At 34.3% G+C, this 12171-nt stretch overlaps 1 protein-coding gene across 1 annotated transcript in view; it reads left to right on the forward strand.

Moving 5' to 3' along the window:
- LOC106670304 overlaps positions 1-12171 on the forward strand; it is a 281929-nt gene that overhangs the window by 121237 nt on the left and 148521 nt on the right. Inside the window, exons 8-9 of the mRNA XM_024229610.1 lie at positions 2591-3171; positions 5822-6019. Of these exons, the coding sequence (XP_024085378.1) occupies positions 2591-3171; positions 5822-6019 (779 nt within the window). The remainder of the gene's footprint in view (positions 1-2590; positions 3172-5821; positions 6020-12171) is intronic.

A 12171-nucleotide genomic window follows, 5' to 3' on the forward strand; every position in this document is an offset into this window, starting at 1 on the left:
ACTCCTTAGTTAAGTTTAACACCATATGTAACTCTTTTGTTTTGTAACAACCAATAAACTCGCAATTTTGAATAACTATGAGTTTTTTCATTGATATTGTAGAGAAGAACCTAACTAAACCTAACCCAAACCTTGACTAAAATAATGTACCTATATTGTGCAGAAAGCTAATATCTATATATGCTACGGTACACCCTACCTAGGTAGGTAGGGTGTATCGTGTATGTACGACAACCCTGCATCACACACACTTGCAGCCTCTCAGAGTCGATCGTAAGTAGTCTAAAAATATTGAGGTAGATCGCCAGCAGTTCAAGTTTGAGCACCCCTGGTCTAGCCCATATTCATTCGAACCTTCGCCCAAGCTTATTTCGTATCCATCCTTGCTATCAGTGATTTATTAAAGGACGATTTTTCTATTTTTTCAAACTTTATTTAAAACACAAAATTATTAGATAAAACTTTCTTAAAAATAAATTTAAAAGCTATGTAAATCAAGCCGTCTCGGTGGAAAAAACCTTAAACCTTTCCGATCATTAATTGTATCAAATAGATCGATAATTAAAACGTGACGGTTTTAATTATCTGAGATGTCGGAGGGATAGGGTGTTTAATCTAAACGTTAATTTAACTTTATCTCCAAGGCAGCGTTCCTTTCTTAAATTGATACCGCTTCAGATGAATTATTATTCGTCGAAAGAATTATTGGATTTATAAATAAGCAACACTTTGATTTTTGATTTAGCTATTCACAAGTATAGACATGATCTGTAACGGCCTGTTACGATACAGTTGGAAATATGCATAAAACTTAAAATATTATATTTTTTATGTATCAGCCCGTAAATTGTAACTTTACATATCCTCCTATTTTTGTACTAAATTTTGGTGTATTTAATTAAGACTAGTGGCACTATTAATACCAATTTTCAGCCATGCTCTCTTCAGTCGGTGCGGAGGGTTTGAGGGAAATCATGGATGAGAGTTTCTGGGTTTAAGTATTTTTTGGTCGTCGCGAGGGTTATATGAAACATTTGGTAGGAAATTACACTCGCACGAAAGGAATATTTATGCCTGTATGGGTAGTTTTGTGTGACACATAGAATGAAAGATTTTTCTTAGTATGATGGTGTGGATAGTTTGTATGCGACAAATATTGAAATGTTTAGCTGTACCCCACACTTCTAGTCCGTCTGTTCTTACCGGTCTAACTGTGCTAAGAAGCAACTTTTTATAAGTGAGAGTAAAATCAGTACGTTCATCAATATTTCTCGAAAGAAGCCCTATATCACCTCATAATTTTTTGACGTTTTCGTCGTATGTACGTTACACAAGACGTACAAACAGCTTGTCCGCAGTTGGAAGAGTAGTGTTGATGTAAACTGAGGGAGTGAAGGTAACAGGTGCTTCACTATTGTTAGGTATCGTTGAGAGTTTGGGATAGAAATGACAGGATCAAGTTACTTGAGAGGATTGCTGTGTCGTCCGCAAAGGTCTCGGTGGTTTATCGATGTCAGCTGTGTACATCTGGTGACGTTTGAGGAATAAGCGGACCATGATTTGTCTTCAATTACTCGGAAAACCTGAGGTAATTATACACGGTGCGATAAGTAGAGGGAGCCCTTGAGCATGACCAGCAAGACTGGGTGCCATATTTCATCAAAAGCATTGCTTACGTCCCCTAGGACCATGAAACAGTACTGCCCAGTAATTTAATCAATTAATGTGGGAAAAGAAACAATTCTATTAGTTCAGAGCAAAAAAAACAGGACAAGTTGATTATTTTTTATTATTACGAAAAACAAAAACATAATTATTACATTTAACCAACATTAATTTAGGAATCATAATTGACCGTAATAATTATTTCAATTAATTATAATTTTTATCTAAGGACTTGGGTGAAAAAGTGTCACGAGTGGGATTTGAACCCACGGACCCACTTGAGCTATCGTGGCATCGATCCACACGTACACCAATATTCCACAGATTTCACGATATTTGAAAGGGTAGCAAAAAGAGGGAAAATTCGGAAGGTTGTAGATTGAGATGAGGAGTTGGTGTCAGAGTAGATCGTAGTCCCGGTAGCTCAAGAGCAGCAGCGTATTTAGTCTCGAAGGTCGTGGGTTCGAATCCCGCTCGTGACACTAACTTTTTCATCTCAACCAAGACCTTGGATAAATGTATAATTAATTACATTTAACAATAAATATCAAAATTTTCAAATAAAAAAGTTGTATGTTCTTGCCATACAGGTATATATTTTTTGCTAAACAATATGACATTTGATTTTTCGGATATCGTGAAATGCGGTCTGGTGTGACGTATGTTTTAGAAAAAACATTTTATTTATTAGTGCCAACGTTTCGATCTTTATTGAGATCATCTTCAGGGCTCAAAGTGTTTGTTTTCTGCGTAATTGTGCCATGCTTGTGTGTCGTGTTGAGAGTGCCCAGCCAAAAATGAGTTGTTGGTGGATATTTTCGCTGGTTTCTTACTTTTCGTTCATCTTACTTTCCATTAAAATTAAACGTTTGTGCATTTTTTCATTTGGTCGAGATGATCGTTCATGATTGATTTTTGATTACAGGATGTGGAAGCGAGATTAGCCCAAGTACGGGCCCTACGCCCTCAGCTTCCGGTATTCCTGCAATGGCCCCGGCCGGCCCTATGAGAAGGGTTTCGTGGATCGGAGGGAACAAAACGGAGAAAAAGAGACGAGCTACTATGAAAGCACTTTCCCGGCAAAGGTCCTTCAGCCTGGAGTCCAACTCGGAAAACCTGCGTCCGTGGGCCGGCGAGCGGCGATCCGTTTCCCTCAAGTCCTCACCTCTGGTCAGTCCGAGGCCGCCTCCACCACCGGCACAGCAGCAGAGAACGGAATCGCCCAAGCCGCAGGAGAGAAGCATATTCGCCGAACTGAGGAGGAGCTCGGAAATATTCAAATCTATTCTTCTCAACCTATCGATGAAGGAGCAGGAGCCGGAAGAGACGAGGATTGAGTCTCCGAGCCCTTTGTCCGAACCGCAGATAGATGTCACCGAGCTGCTCGCCGCACACGAAAGGCTGAGGACGCAGGAAGAAGTCTATTTTTTTAGTTCCTCCGATTCGTCTTCATGCGAGTCTTCCTTGAGCTCATCCGATGATGACCTCGACACTGAAGTCCATCAGGTAATAACGACAATCAAATTTAAATCGTATGTGAAGAAAAAATATCACATTTTCTAAATGCGCAAGTTAAAAGTTTCAAAATTCAAACAACAAAATTTAAATAAATTATTTAAAATATACATCATGTGGATAAACACGGACCAAAATCGTTAAGAACTCTATCTATTATCACTTTGAACGGTGGGCTGTGTGTGGACATAGTAAAGGGCTACATGCCATATCCAATATTTTTAAATTACTATTCAGCATCAACGTACAGGTTACATGTTTTTAATGATCGTATTTATCCCAAGATTTGTCAGAATTTTTGCGCTTGGTCTATATTTCGTTCAGGAGATATTTTCTTGCCGGATCCTTTCCCCTTTTAGGCCTTGTATTTTGGCCCACAAAGTGGTATTCTTTAACTTCGTCACTTCTTTGGCCGTTATAGAAAATATTTACTGGACCAATTAATAGGTGATAATTACTCAAGGGCAAAACAAAATCATATGGTATATCTTTGTTTATTCACTACAACCAAGCCTCAAAAATGCATTAACTTTAAAAAGAGATAGCATTTTTTTTCTTTCGCCTTTACAGTAATAGAACAAAAAAATTGTTTGTTAAAATTAAATCATGGTCAAGTGGAGTTATATTTTTATATTCATGTGTATCTATTTAATTAATCATTTATTATCATCATGTATTCATTAAAAATCGATTGAATCTTATAATGGCAGCCTCAAGAAACTAAAATGTTTAATAATTATTCAACTTGTATGTTGGAGTGATTTTAAGATCGAACATGATTTTGTGTTATGCTGTGAGAGAGGTTGAAGATAGGATTTCATACATTAAACGAAAATTCCGGAAATAATAATTATTTACGTGGAATCGTTCACTACTTCTTAAAAGGAATGTTTTGAAAACAATCGAAAATGTTGATTCTTGAAATACAATAAGAAAACGTTCTAGTGAATATGAAGTTTTCCGACGCCATTTCAAGCGTGTTTTCACGAGATTTCCTGGATCAAAAAGTTAAAAAGGGTTAGGTTAAAAACCACAAAACCTCCAATTGTTTTCTCAAAGAAGTAATTTACGAATTTAATTTAATTAAATATGACCATTTAAATAAGAATTTGGTCAAAAGACGTATGCGTAATTTATGACAGTGTGTTGATGAAGGAAATAATATCCAAGGGTTTCCTCACATATACAACTGTCTTGTATAAAATCGTCCGTTGTACAAAGACTCAAATAGGGGCCTGACCCGCAGCTGAGGATAACGAGCTTGAAACGTACAGATTAAAAAAATATTTAAGCCACTTTTCTCTGCCAACCATATAAATTAAAAAATAATTATGAAACTACAAAATTATTAATTTATTATATGTACTTATTTGCGGCTTGTCTTTGTGGGGTAACATATTTAAAACGGAAAAAATGCAAAGCTCGTCAAGACAAGTAAATATTTTATATTTAAAACATCGATTAATATTTCTGTTTTATCAAGTTGGGTTTATAAATTAAAATAACGGCAAATATTTTTAGAATTACATTGAGAAGGTGCCCCTTATGCAAAGAAAGGTTGCTCGATGTGCCCCACATAATAGAGGCGTGTCATGCCTTGGCTCCATACAGAGAGCGTGTAGGCATGCCGCCGGAGTTAAGAAGAGGTAGCGAGTTTCAGAGTCCCCTGTTCCGCTTTTTAGGAGAAATTGGGTTTTTTTACTGTATCTAATATTATGTCTTATGTGTAGGGTCTGTATGTTTTGTCTGAGTGCATGTATTTATTAGCGTGAATGTCGAGGGGTGAGGGTGAAATATAACGTCATCATCGCCCCTCGAACTTTGAGAGCGTAAGAGTGTGTGGTCGGGGTCGATGGCGGAATATTTATAAAAGTACTCCATCGATTCCAATCTAGATTAGTTTAAGTATAGGTCGATGGAGGAATATCGAGTACGCCCCGACCAAACGGAATGAGTGTACTGTATGGATGTATTTATGTGTATGAATGTGTTTATTTGTATGAATGTAGTGTTTGAAAGGGTAAATAGAATATAGACATTGTTGGGGGCTGAAATGACCTAGATGTCGGAAGCCCCAATAGACTAAATTTGTAGTAATACATCTTCAAATGTCGGTTTGAACCAAAATTATTTAGCTTTTGTAATTCAATTAAATTTCCATTCTGGTAAAAAGGAAATTAATTCCTGTTAAACAACATTGCTTAACGCGCAACTACCCGTTGGGTTTTGCGGACGAAAATTAATTGATCTGGTTGATTACAATATTTAATTTGAAAACTATTTTAATTTTTCCTGCCATCAGTCTGACAAAATATTCTTGGAATAAAACATAATCAAGTTTTGTAAAATGAGCGCATTATGTTTCAGTAATCCACTTTAGACTAATAAAAATTCTTCATAGCAAAAATAGCTCATGAATTCAATTATTTTAAACCGGTGAAATTGTGGTATTGTCTTCCATTTTTGAAAACGGCAAGATAATTAAAACGTGTTTAATACCACCAGGTGGGGTAAATTATGAGTATTTGTATATACATGCTGGATTGCGTATTTATGTAGATTTTTTTCATCTTCAACTATTTCTTTCATATTCATCTCAATACGCTTATGCGATTCATAACAGAAATCGTTTGTAATCCAGGGACACGGTGCCGAAATCGAAGCAGGGTCTAGATTAAGGATCAACCCGAATCTTCCTCCGGACAAAACGACCGGGATCGCCGACATCTACACAAGATCCTATCTTCTGACTCTGCCTGTCCTTTTTTTAGCAGTCGTCAGGGGAAACCCGATCATAATGTACCTACTGCTGAAATACGGAGCGGCGGTCAATTTCCAAGTAAGTAACTTTACATTTTATCAAAGGTAATTCCGCCCCCTCCGGCCACCTTAACTGGCGGGCGGTGAATTTGGGAAAATTTGATGTAAATTGTCGGGCGATTTATCGGGGAAAGTGGTTGTCTAATGAGAAAATGTACTTTTAATGAATATAGATAGCACATTCATTAAAAGGAAAATTGGTTTATTGCGCTTAAAACCTTACCGCTAATTCTATTATGAAGTTATGATCTTAAAAGGCTTTATTATTTAAGAACCATTACATCAAAATTTGAAGCAACATTTCTATTTCAACAATTTGCGTTAATATTTTATTTGTTTATATCGCAATATAGTAGATTAGAGCTTTTATACTATTTGTGATGATAAGATAATTCACGAAACCAATTTTGATAACAATAAAACTAAAAATAACTCAAACTAAAAAAATAAAGATTTCATGTAAATGTATAATACAATTAATGTAGATAGTTGTTTTTAAAGTTTAAACAATTTCGGTTTTTATGCATTCCAAATAGATTTTGTTCTTATCTTTTAACATAAAATTATGATGTTGTATGCTTACTGCTCACAAATAGATTCCCTACAGATATTTAAAGCTTTAAAATTAAGGGAGTAGATTAATGTTTGTGAAAAACGTATGCAAATGCCTGCCCATATAAAAATTCATACTCCCTCACCCTCTTATGTACACATTACATATTAAAATTTCATTTACATTTTTAGAGGCATTAATGTGATAATTACCTAGTTGGTTAACAGCTGTAAAATATTGTAAGTTCGTTAAAATCCAACAAGCAATATTGAAGTGGTTGTATATTTCACACTCAATTTTATCGTATTTACTCATACAATATAATTCGAATTAAAAATTCATATTTTTAACCTTGCTATGAATATATATATATATATATATATATATATATATATATATATATTCACATTAATATGGTAAGTAGTTACTTAGAAGAAATTGTTGAACGTTGTGTGCTAACTTTTCAAAGCATTATTACTCAGTCTTTCTAACGACGTTCCACATTGCATTTTCCCACTCAATGAAGTTGACATATTTATTTTCGCGTTTGAGAGTCAAACGTGAAATATTGAGCTGAACGTGATGGATTCCACGTTCTCCAATCGAAACGAATCTGACATATTTGAGCCCCCCCCCCTGAATGGATACGACAACACGATGGGTTTCTAAAATTATTTATGAGGATGTCGACGTGAAACCGAAACGGAATGATCATGATTTAACAATTACCATATTTTTTAAAAATTTCGCTTTTCATTTGAGCTGCTGGCTATCACGAACAAAAGCAGCCAATGCTCGTTCTTTCGGTTGAATTATGAGTTTCACTTTTCAATATTGATGAATTGACGTTAAAGACTATTTGTAATCCATTATATTTAGTGGGCTGGTTGACCGAACTACTTCTTTCAATTAGTTAATCTTTTTATTAGGTGGTGGTTGAAGTGAAAAAGTTAGTGTCACGGGCGGGATTCGAAACCGCGCCTTTCGGCTCGATACGCCGCTGCTCTAACCACTTGAGCTATCGTGATTTCGATCCACGTGGCCACCAATTCTCCATCTCAACCTACAACTTTTTGAATTTTCCCTCCTTTTTACCATTTTTTATATGTTGTGTAAGCAGGATTGGATTCTCGGCGACTTATTAAGTGGCGGGGGCCTGTTAGTGAAGTTATACTTCGTTTACTTATTAAATCCATTATATTCTAATTGACCAAATTACTTCTTTCAATTACCTAATCTCTTTATCTAAGTTTTTCGTTGAAATGAAAAAGTTAGTGTCACGAGCGGGATGACATTAACCTTTTCATTTCAACCAACACCTTATAAAAATAATAATTAATTGAAAGAACTATTTGTAATGTTGACAGTATTAATTTTACATAAGAATTCTATTGCTATTTCAAAGTTTAATTTATACGTGAAAATTGCCTTCTCTCTTTCTCTCACACTTTCTCTCTCACTCTCTCCCTCACTCTCTCTCTCTCTCTCTCGCTCTCTCTCTCTCTTTCTCTCTCTGTCGTTTAATATAACGGTGATCAATAGTTGACCAAATTATTCTACTCTGAATAAAACCGCATTCGTCCCTTATCTTCCTCTTCATACTCTCTCTCTCTCTCTCTCTCTCTCTCTGTTTATCTCTGTACTTTTACTTTATTCAAGTAATTTTCTTTGTACATCTATTTTTTGTAAGTTATGATACTGCTTATTTACGTGCAAGCCAAATACAATAAGTAATTGTTGAAGAGAAATGTAAAATTATTTTAGACCTGCCTGTTCTTACAGTTGTTCTTTCACCTATTCATATAAATATACTCTCTGGCGGTCTGTATGTCTCGTTCTCTCTCTCTCTCTCTCTCTCTCTCTCTCTCTCTCTCTCTCTCTCCCTCTCCCTCTTTCAATTGCTCATATATATGTATTTCTGTATGCCTCGCACTTATTTTGAAGTCACGCATTATTTCATTGTTTCGCTTAGGGTTTAGCATTTGGTTTATAATCCTGTCAAATTGCGAATTTTTTTTATTGATGAATGAGGATTAAGAAAACATTATTTATTAGAATAATGAATCTTATTGTTAATTAGTTTTATATTGCTTAATTGTAACCGTTATTCTGGTTTGTTAATTGATTTGTTTAAATGTTGTTTAAATTGTTCACCGAGATTTGTCGCTTAGGGAAGAGCTTCAATTCCGGCTTATTCCTCATCAGAACGGTTATTAACATTTAGTCTTTTCTCAAAATTTACTTTCCGCCTGTCGAATGGGGCTCTTGGCTTGTTTATCGGCAGTAAACACAAGTCATAAAAGCGGATAAGATTTCGAATCAATGGGAAATAAAGGAATCTTCTAAGTAATTGACAAAGTTGGTAAAACCTAACCCAGGAATAAAGGGGAAAAGTTTCGTGTAATAGTCCTGTACAACGTAGCACTTCGCCAATCTGTTAGCCTGTTTTCCGTGTTCATCAGGGGCATGAATAGTTTTTCCTTAAATATTTTTAAAACAAATGTAAATTAATCTGCAACGAAACAAGATGCAAGGTTTCCCTTTGGAATATTTGAATTTCGAATTAAAACACACAATGTTATTTTGTTAATTGCATTTTTAGGAAAATTGATTTATTGATCCTAAGTCTTGAAAGGAGGTAATCATTGCATCTAAAACACTTTTTAATTTGACTAATTTTTCGCACGGCAGTTTTACTTGATAACCAGTCCAAACTTTTAAAACACATGCAACATAAGTGCTTTTAAAAACCGGAGTTTTTAGAACAATAAAAGTTTGGACATTAATGAAAAATTGCCAGTTTTATAAAACGTTCAAAATAGTTAAATAGTGTAAAAACCGTCAATCTAAAAACATGTTATAAGTTGTAAGTAATAATAAGTTGCAAAATTAATGTAAATAAAAACATCAATTTTAAAAACAAAGTTGTACGGGGTGTTCGGCTGCTCGTGTACAAACTGTACAACGTTCGTGAAATGAGCGTTTTAGTAGTGAGAACATTAAAACAAAATTTTTTTTCAAAATTGAAAAACTTACAATGGCGATTTTAATTTACTATTTCCAAACCTAGAAACCAAAATTTCAGCAAATCTGATCCATTTAATATCCTTTTTAGTGGTGCAATTGCTTTTGTAATTACTTTTTCAAAAATGAAGAAATTGATGAAGGAAAGGAAAAAACCGTAGTTGAAGGATTGGTAAGGTGGAGAGATTAATAATAATAAAATATAAAAAACTCAAGGAAATTTTGAATGAATTTATTAAAATTTTTAATTTTGATTCTAAATGCTCTCCACTTTCCTCAATGTATTTTCGACACGTTTTATTGGAAATTTAATGTAGTTTTCAACGGATTTGTCCAAAACCTTTTAATTTTGGAGTTACCATTGTTTATTTGAAGCAAGGTCGTGAAACCTTAAAAAATCAGAAAAAGTGGAATAACCCTGAAACTGCTGAGATTTTTTAGTTAGTTATTATAAATAGTTAATTAGGACTTTTTGGTTCCATTTTGAATGTATAATCTACTGGCAAAGTTTTGTAACACGTGTAGCCTAACACTCTGTATTTGTATTATGAAAAATTAAATTTTTGAAGATGTCGCTTTCTTTGAAGCAAATCTCTTTACATAAGAAAATCTTCGCACAGAAATCTAAATAAATGAAAAAAAAAATTACACTCGGATATTCTAAAACGAAGTTTATAAACCTTATTAACATAATTTGTACCACTTATTATATAAAATGTGTACGGTTTACATAAAATGGAATATAATTTGTAATGCTTCTGATATTTTAATCTCAGTTATTATGTTTTCATAATTAAAATTTTCACGGCTATGTTTTAGATCAAAGTAGGTATTGAAGTTATTTAACATGAAAAGACATTAATACAAATGCCTAGGTTGAAGTAATTTATTTAAATATTTTGATTGAAATAAGTATGCAGTCAAGCAGAAAAGTCTAAATATGAAAAACTGCGTTATTAGATTTTATGGTAAAAATATGACGGTCAAGAACGTTAAGTTAATTTAAATCCTTTCATCTCGCTGGTGTTTACGGCATTAGGGTGAACCGCGATTGTCAGACGGTAAATCAAGTCCGCAAGCTGCTCGTACTGTAATTAGGAGGCACAAAGGGCCATGCATTCAAAATTGGGTGCGTGTAGCCGAGCAGAATTCTGCCTATAAATATGTAGAAAGCTCCCACGCCCCCGAAGCTCCGACACTGCCCTTCATCTAAATTGAAAAAAAAGTTAGGTTCCAAAGTCGAAGGGGAAGCTTGGCCCGGGGGTGTAGTACTTTAGCATTTTAATACATCTCTTTTCCCACTTGAATTTTGAGTTAGCCTTTCGACCCCCTCCTTCTACTTTCGTAACTAAATGAAATCTGTTCGGTTTAAAATATCCCAGTTTTACCACCTTTCTTTAATGTGCGGCGATACAAGAGGTATTCATTTTTGGGGGCTTTTCTTCACTTCTAAAAACATAGAGACTAAGTTTTGTGAATGAATGCATGAATTTAAAAAAATATATTTTTTACACTTTACATTTCGATTAGATTAAAATAAAATAATCATATAAAACAGAAAGAAAAGCAAGCAGATCACATGAAAGTAGAAATATTCAAAAAGATGATATATTGAGTGAAAGAGAGAGAGAGAGAGAGAGGAGAGATGGATTGAGAGAGAGAGAGAGAGAGAGAGAGAGAGAGAGAGAGAGAGAGAGAGAGAGAGAGAGANATATATATTACTTGGATAATTTTATTTCACATACAATTTATATGAATGTATGTATGTACGTATTTTATGTCAAATTTTGTCTGAACACGAGCTTACAGGCTGTTATCTCCGAATCGTGGTAAAATGCATAAGTTACACTTTTACACGAATGTAGACACGTGTAGACAATATTCTAAGAAACTATGTAAGACGTATTAAACTGGTTTGTCTCCCTGTGCTGATCTATTTTGTTTCAACGAAATATCTAATAATATTCCATTCTCTTTTCATAGGTTGTAGTAGAAAGTTTCAACTAGTATATTCAGTTAGTTACGTCTTACATCTGTTGTCATGTAAATGTCAACCTAGTCTTCGTATAATTTATTATACGTCATTTTTATCTCACATTCGTTTTACTTCTGCATATGTGTGTGTGTGTGTGTGTGTGTGTGTGTGTGTGTGTGTGTGTGTACATCTTTGGTATCCATTTCAATTATTTTCTACATTCCAGTAGATGAACATGTATATGTTATCTTATTATATATATATATATATATATAAATTATTGTTTAAACTTGGCCATTTGTAACATTATGTTTTCCTTCAAAATTGTAGTTGGATTGGATATTTGCTATGTTTAACGTAGAATCACGGAAAACCAGGAAAGATTACTCAGCTGTAAGGTGAGATTACCACAGTCTACAAAACAACCACTAAACCTTAATTTAAAGACAGCTATTTCTGTTTCTTTATAATCATAAATAAACGGTTTGGATAAAAAGTGTATGATGCTTCTATAAGACAAGACTTTGAATAACACGTTCAGTTGTCATTATTGCTCCGGAGTTTTCGGATTTGTTAAATTTTATGTTTGGAGTGATATAAAGGTCGAGCTGGTTTCAAG

The sequence above is a fragment of the Cimex lectularius genome, unplaced genomic scaffold (assembly GCF_000648675.2).
Source record: "Cimex lectularius strain Harlan isolate CLEC.00 unplaced genomic scaffold, Clec_2.1 scaffold287, whole genome shotgun sequence".
NCBI classification, from domain to species: Eukaryota; Metazoa; Arthropoda; class Insecta; order Hemiptera; family Cimicidae; genus Cimex; species Cimex lectularius.